Below are 7,214 nucleotides of genomic sequence, written 5' to 3' on the forward strand. Positions count from 1 at the left end.
TGCCCCGAGCAGGTCTCGGTGCTGTATTTCGCCAGGAGCGCGGAGCTGGCTGGGCTGCGCTGCGAGAGCCTCTGGGTGCCACGGCAGATCACCTCGCTGCAGCTCTGGGAGGAGATCGTCAAGGTTCACCCAAGGTATTCCGGGAAGGCACTGCCGAGGTGCACGGAGTGTTACGCGGTTGGGTGGGGTTTTTTTGGTAAATACGAATTCGGCGTTCAGAATCGAGCTGGAACACGTATCAGTACTTGGACACCATCAAAGCAGCGGCATTACCTTGTTCTTGTAACCTGCAGCGAGTGTTTTGGACAGTTGCAAATGCTGTAACTTTATGTATACACAAGGAAAGATTAGATCCGATAAATGTACCCAAAAGTGGAACCTGAGGGGTAGCCTAAGACGCGGCCCATTGTCCAGGAAGGCCACAGTGTGGTAACTCCACAAGAGTTGTACACCTGAGCTGTACTCACGTGTGGGGACAGTGAGATTTTTCAAGGAGCGACCAGGCACAGCCAGGGTAATAAATAAGAAATTCATGGTAACGTGCTGGTGTTTTTGATCCCTTGTCTTTAACTGTGCTGTTAGCCGCTGGTCTGAACTTACAGCACGCTCTGGAAGGCAGGTCAGGAAGAGAACTGAAGCCCTGACACAGGCTTCTAGCCACTCAGCCCTTATGTAGGAAATAGGGTCAGGCACTTCCAACCTGCTCTGCTTTAAAAAACCACAACCGCTGTTGTCACAGGGAGCCCGGTCCTGAGGCAGTGCAAGGTGTGAACCCTCCGGCACTGGTGCTTTTTGAGAGTGTCATGAGAAATTCCCCCTCAGGTTAAGGCTGACGGAAGGTGCTCAGTCCTGTCAAGAATGAATTTGATAGACAAAGGTGTAACACCGTTTGGGGAAGGGTAGGAGGTATAACAGAGGTTGAGGTCCTCAGGATTTCGTGATGAATGCACTGGAATTTCCGTATCTTTGGACTTAGGTGCCAAAGTCTTCCTTTGGGCACCAGCCGCCTTTATCAGATGTTGTCTCAAAGGCTATGAAAAAAAAACTATTTAGCAACAGCCTGTTTCTAGATGAGATGCTTTAACCAAATGTTAGACCAGAGGCCTTTTACTTACAGGGAATTGAGACCAAGTGTGTTTTGGGGGAGGAGGCAGTAGGGAACAAGTATATTTTACTTTACAGCCTATTTCATGGTGTCAAAAGCAGGAGCAGCACCTTTGGTCAGTTTGCCATAGTTTGTCAACTTTGTCCTTTTATGAAAGATGACTCGAGGCAGTACATTTTGCATGTGCAGTTACTTCACAGTGGCCTTCTTGGAAAATGCTTCTGCTCCTAGCTTTTCTGGAAAAACTCAACATAATTGTAGGGCACTGACCACAGACTTCTATTCACATTGCTAATGGATATTCAAAATGCAGCTTGAGCATACTTTACAATGCTCTTCTGTTCCACCCATTTTCCCCAGTGAATTAACTTGCAAGTGACATTAATTAGAGCCCATCCTTCTAATGGGCACTTCAGTTCCACAGTTGCACTCAGTTCCTCAGTGGCTTGCTTTACTTTCATACAGTCCCTCCCTTCAGTCTGCCTTCTGAGTCAGAGCTACTGTGTTTTGATGAGCCTGGCCCTTGCCTACTTTTGTCTATCTGGTTGGTAGGAAATAAATGATCTTTACTTGCACCCTTTAGGTGTGCCTACTTGTTTCTAGGCAATACAGTTCCTCGCTGCCTGTGATAAATTTTGTAGTCTCAAACAGTAACAGTTACCACGCCTGCACCTTCCGAAGTAAAGTGTTGGCATTCCTTTTTTCAGGTGTCTTAGTAGCCCTCACACTTGGCTGTCTGATTGCACTTAGTCATGTAAGAGACTCCCTGCTTCATGGTATCCAGAGCTCTGTGGACTCCCACAGCAACATCTCATGGATGTGAAATGAAAAAATACATAGAAGATCTGCCAGAAAACACATGATATCTGCCCTGTTAGTTCTGTTGCCACTCAGTATCAATAGCATATTTCAGATCTGTAAGTACAGAAGACCCAAAACCTTGTCACTGTGAGGTTACGAAAGAGTGGCTCTGTGACCACTGAATCTTCATGGGATCTCACAGCAAGCAAGTGCTGCTTGCTGTGTAAGAAACTTGTTCCAGTCTAGCCAAACTGAATCAGGGGAACATTTCTTCCTCATCCCAAACTGGATGGTTGCTACCCTCTTGAGTTACCTACTTCTGTGTTAGAAGTTGCTAAAGTAGGTGTGGTATACCTTGATTTGTTCTGATGTAGGCCTATGACAAATCCAGTTCCTCACTTCTGAAAATTATACTGAGTTGATTTTCCTTAGCCACCAGAAGAAAATCCAAGAGTAGGAGGTGGGTGTTGTATTTTTGAAAGTGCATTGGAAGCAGAGTTGCGTAAGTCTCAGTGGTATTTACCTCAGCTGCCCTGGACTGTGCACTAGTTTGTTGTTTAATGAAATCTCATGGTTAAATGCAAACACTGTATTTAGAAACCTATTTGTGCTCCTGCCAATCCCCTCAGGCTTGCTGTCATCCGGGATCAAGTGGTTTTTGCTGTTCGGCAGGAGTACGTGCTTCTTGGAGATCAGGTCCTGGTCCTGCAGCCTGGAGACGAGGTTGCCATCATCCCCCCAATTAGTGGAGGCTGAATCTGCCGATGTTCTGTTAGGTAGGTATCAGTTCTTGCTTAGTTTCCTATGGAGTGTCATCCTGTACTAAAATATCTCATGGATTCTGTATAATGTTCCTATCTTTTTTTGTTTAGGTCCAGAGATGTGATTGCAGTTCTCTCCCTCCACCTCGGTACACTTTTGAGAGAGCATAACTTGCATTTCCTGCTGGAGAGAGCCATTGTGCTGACCAGAAACTCTCATTGGTGCACCAATGAATGATTAACACGTATGCAGTAAATGGAAAAAAAATTGCCAGAGAGGTCAGGCACTGTTTTGAATTTGGTTTTTAGGTCTTGTTATTCTTTTTGTAGTTGTTTCTGGCTGCCAGTAGATATCCAACTTGCCTAAATAAGATAATAATGAAAAACTTCCTTCCACTTTTTAACAGAAAAGATGATAACAGAAAAAGAATTGACTGCTTCCTTAAAACAAAGACCAAAACCAACCTTGGCTTTTTTTGTTGCTGTCAAAGGAACAGATGTCCTTAGAATAGCTTTGTTTGCATGCTTTCATGTGCCTCCCATGTATTTACTGCAGCTTGTTCCATTGCTGCTGCTCAAAATATTTACTGCAGCTTGTTCCATTGCTGCTGCTCAAAATACTTCTTTTCCTCCTCATACTTAGATGAACTGATGACTGATTTCCATTCAGAGAAAGTAGAGTGTCTCCTGTGTCACTGAAACAGACAGATAGTATGAGGCCCCAAATGTCCTGGAGAGCATATTAAAGTTTAGGGTTAGAACTCGTGTTTATCAGAAATCTCTAACTGTGTTTGATTTCAGGATAAGATAGAGAGGAGAGTAAAGCTTACTGCAGATTTACTAGCACAGGGGTCCATGCTGGTTGATTTCACTGTGAAAATGGGGCTACAGACTAGTTCTAGTTCCGTCCTTGTGGACCACACTTTCCTACCAGGAAGGAACCCGTGTGCATTGATATCCAGGTCATTGCTTGATATTTGCAGTTACAGTGCTCTCAGCAAGTGTGCTGAGAAGTGAATCTGCCATGGAGACTTGTCTCTTGGGGTGAGGCAGTAGATGGTGCATGTTTCTGCATAAATTGGAGCATCAGCACTGGATAAAAAGCAGTTGGCCAGTGCTAGTGTCGCCATGAACAAAACCAGAGTCTGTTTGGTTTCAGCTTTTCTTGTCAGCTATGGGTGAAAGCGAAGATGTGCCAAAAGATTTTATCAAGCTCAAGTCTGAAAAGCTCTCTGTGGATGAAGTGTCAGAGCTGGTCATTTCACCGTACTGTGGGGCAGTGTCTCTCTTCATTGGTGAGTTTAATATTTCTGAGCTGGATCTCTCTGTGTGTAAATAGTCTAATAAATGGAACCTAGATTGTCCATGCTCCAGACTCATGCTTCTCAAATAAATAAAGGCCTGGACTGAACCCAGGATGTTTAGAAAACATGTTCTGAATTGTTTAGAACAAGACCATGGCAGCTCTTAAACAGTTGCACTGGGACAAAGTGGTGAGAAGCTCCCCTGCTGGTGTGGCTATCCTAGGGCTGAACAGAACAGCAGCTCTGGAGTACAGGACTGCTTGGGAGCTATTCTCCCATTCCCCTGGTCACGGCTTGTTCAGGGTGGGCAGCGGGATGTTGTGGCTGTGCAAACCACAGGTCCACACCTGTGTGAAAGCTTCTCCAGATCTTGGTTGAAAGTGAAGTACTGTTTTACCTAAGGGCCGGTGAAGATCAAGACTCATGTCTCTCTCATTGCTTAACGTACATGGTACAGTTCTTGAAACCCCTTCGTGCTTAAACCTTGGTGCTGCGGGGCTCCTAAATGCTGAGCACTTAAACATTGCATGGGCAAATGCAATAATAGCACCTTAGCAGTTACCACACAAGATGTCCCAGCCTTGGGCACTCAAGACAGAAGACTTGTCTAAACTAAATTCTTCCTGCTGTGTTAAAGATTTCTCTTGTTCAGAGTCTCTTTGCACAGCCTTGATTAGGGTAGTTTATATTTGGACAGTGTTGACCAATCACAGCAAGAGATCTTGGGGTTTACTGAGTATTTACACATAATAAGTTATTATATAATAAGTACATAATAGAATATATATATAAAATAAATGTGTAATATATATTTACTCAGTGCTTTTGGTTCATAAATCATTTGTGTTTAGGTACTACAAGAAATAATTTTGAAGGGAAAAAAGTGATTCGCTTAGAATATGAAGCATATACTTCAATGGCAGAGACTGAAATAAAGAAAATCTGCAGAGATGTTAGACAGAAATGGCCATCAGTCAAACATATTGCAGTGCACCACAGACTTGGGTATGTATGGCCAGACCCCATCCTTCTGAAAGTGGAATATTAATCCTTTTCCGATGCGTGGCTGTGCTTACATAGTTGCAGGAATCTTTGTAAACTGATACAGCAGAGCTGGCTGCAGGATCAAGCTCTCGCTGTGGAGCTAAGTTTCAGAAGTTCATATTTTCAAAAATGTGTGTGTCGGTAGTGTTTGCTGGAGTCCACATTTAGCCTCCAGGATCTGTGATGCTAGTGTGATAGTTTGAAAGTGTGGAGAAGGGATGAGATTTCATTCCAGGCAAGGGGATGCTGTTGGCTTGTTTTGTCTTTTTTTCAGGATGTGGAGGTGGCAGCACACACTTGTTTCTTCTGTTTTCCACTGAGGTGCTGCATAATGCTGTTAGATTTAAGTCAAGTTATGCCATAGGGCACCTGAAAGCTTAGACTGTGGGGAGGGGAGAGGCATGGCACCTGCTAGCCATGCTTGCCAGAGAACTTCCTGTTGTTCCTTGGGTTTTGGGTAAGCATTTTTTGTTGGGTTGAAAACATGGCATACTAGTATCTGATATACTCTTGAGCCTTCACTGTTCATCAAATTTCTCACTGAAACTAGCAGGATTTGCAGTGTCTGTTGCAAATCCTTGTTTTCTCTCAGCAGAAGGAACTTAGAAGGTGTTTGCAAAAGGGTAGTTTCTTTAGATTTTCTTTATAGCCAACAGAGAGAATGATTCTCTTGAGGGAAGCTCAATGCATTTGAGCTTGGATTTTTCCTATGAACTGTTTGCCAGAGGAGTTTTACTGCAAAGGGAGGGTTGGGAGGCATACTTTGGGCATACTGCCCTTGTGAGGAGCAAAGCAAAACCTTGTGCTGCTCCTGTTAAGTTTGGAAAACAACACCATAAAGAGGAAAAACTTCATAATTTGAAATCAGAATTTGTCCAAAAATAAGTTTCATTGCAAAATCTGCATAGTTTGAGACACTTAATTTCTTCTTTCACAAGTCCTTGTGCAAACTCACATGATTTCTTCGGTTTTCAGGTAAGAACTGGCTGTTCCTAACTTGTAACTATTCATTATTAAGCCAGCTTTCAGTGAGTTTCCTATGCATTGTTGCAAGTTAGCAATTTCCTCCTCTTAATTCCATAGACTTTATTTAAAAAAAAAAAAGGAAGAATGGAAGAAAAAAGCCTATGTCTGGTGGGTTTCTTTATTCTAAAGCGCGGAGTTCTCACATCTGGTGCTGATTTTGGTTGTGGTTTTCTTTCTTTTAAAAGTGTATAATCTTTTGGACATGGCTTGACACTTGCTCAGTATGAATGAGTCAGGAGAGCGTGTGGCCAGAATACTGACGTGACATGGCCACGACTTTTGGGTACTCTTGATGTTAAGCATTAGCTAAAACTGCTGTTGTTTCGCTTCTCTCCCTAGTTTGGTTCCAGTAACTGAAGCAAGTGTAATTATTGCAGTCTCCTCTCCACACAGAACAGAATCCCTTGAAGCTGTAAAGTACTGCATCAATACCTTAAAAGCATCTGTCCCAATATGGAAAAAGGTATGTTTGGGGAGAAACTTGATTTTAGGCCTATGTCAGAGTCTTAGATAGCTGGGCTAAAGGCTGCTGCTGCTTTTAGGCCAAACGGCTGAAGCATTACAGGCAGCAGTTCCTCCTGACAGGATAACAGTGGCTACCACCACTGAGTTTCTCCTAATGCAGCCAGGCCCATCTGTGGCAGGTAGTCCACCTGGAAGGCCCTCCCTCACCTATACCATCCAGCTCCTTTTCCTTTTAGTGCCATCCTGGGGTCAAAGTGAAAGAGCCATTAGCTCTCCATTTTTTTTGAGCAGCAAAACTCAGTTCTGCACAGGCTTGTAGAATAACTTTGAGTCAGCTTTGCTTTGCACAGCACTGCAGTTTGCAAGTAGAAGTGTCATTTCTTGCCTTTCTGTTTTCTCCTCATCCCCATGGCCTTGAGAAAGCACAAAACTTTAAGCAACAGGGCACAACGAAAGGATGAGCAGAGGTCCCAAAGCTAGTATGGGCACACAGCCATGTGTGGAGGGATCAGTCCGGGTCTAGAAAGAGTTTCATTGCATAACCACAGTGTTGCATGCAAGTAAAGTGCATTACCTCTGCCTCCTCTCCCAGGCAGAACTTGGCGTGTGGTAACAGCGATGTTCTCCACATTACTCCACCTTCCTGACACCTCCTTCAGGAGACTGGGGTTCTGTGATCTCAGAAACAATAATCAGGGGCTCAGGGTC

At 43.9% G+C, this 7,214-nt stretch overlaps 2 protein-coding genes across 3 annotated transcripts in view; both read left to right on the top strand.

The window, feature by feature from the left end:
- Positions 1–3: 3 nt before the first annotated feature.
- LOC104508055 (molybdopterin synthase sulfur carrier subunit-like) overlaps positions 4–7,214 on the top strand; it is a gene marked incomplete at its 5' end in the record, with an annotated part of 7,788 nt that continues 577 nt past the window's right edge. The window contains 5 exons of the mRNA XM_010149529.1: positions 4–134; positions 2,536–2,682; positions 3,827–3,962; positions 4,823–4,976; positions 6,381–6,504. Coding sequence (XP_010147831.1) covers positions 4–134; positions 2,536–2,662 — 258 coding nt within the window. The remainder of the gene's footprint in view (positions 135–2,535; positions 2,683–3,826; positions 3,963–4,822; positions 4,977–6,380; positions 6,505–7,214) is intronic.
- The window catches only part of LOC104508054 (molybdopterin synthase catalytic subunit), a 7,784-nt gene continuing 579 nt past the window's right edge, over positions 10–7,214 (top strand). The window contains exons 1-6 of one of the 2 annotated variants that reach the window (XM_010149527.1): positions 10–134; positions 2,536–2,682; positions 2,779–2,850; positions 3,812–3,962; positions 4,823–4,976; positions 6,381–6,504. In XM_010149527.1, the coding sequence (XP_010147829.1) occupies positions 3,842–3,962; positions 4,823–4,976; positions 6,381–6,504 (399 nt within the window). In that variant the 5' untranslated portion in view covers positions 10–134; positions 2,536–2,682; positions 2,779–2,850; positions 3,812–3,841. The remainder of the gene's footprint in view (positions 135–2,535; positions 2,683–2,778; positions 2,851–3,811; positions 3,963–4,822; positions 4,977–6,380; positions 6,505–7,214) is intronic. The other variant, XM_010149528.1, reaches the window with a different exon arrangement.

Source organism: Eurypyga helias, unplaced genomic scaffold, assembly GCF_000690775.1.
Source record: "Eurypyga helias isolate BGI_N326 unplaced genomic scaffold, ASM69077v1 scaffold38113, whole genome shotgun sequence".
NCBI classification, from domain to species: Eukaryota; Metazoa; Chordata; class Aves; order Eurypygiformes; family Eurypygidae; genus Eurypyga; species Eurypyga helias.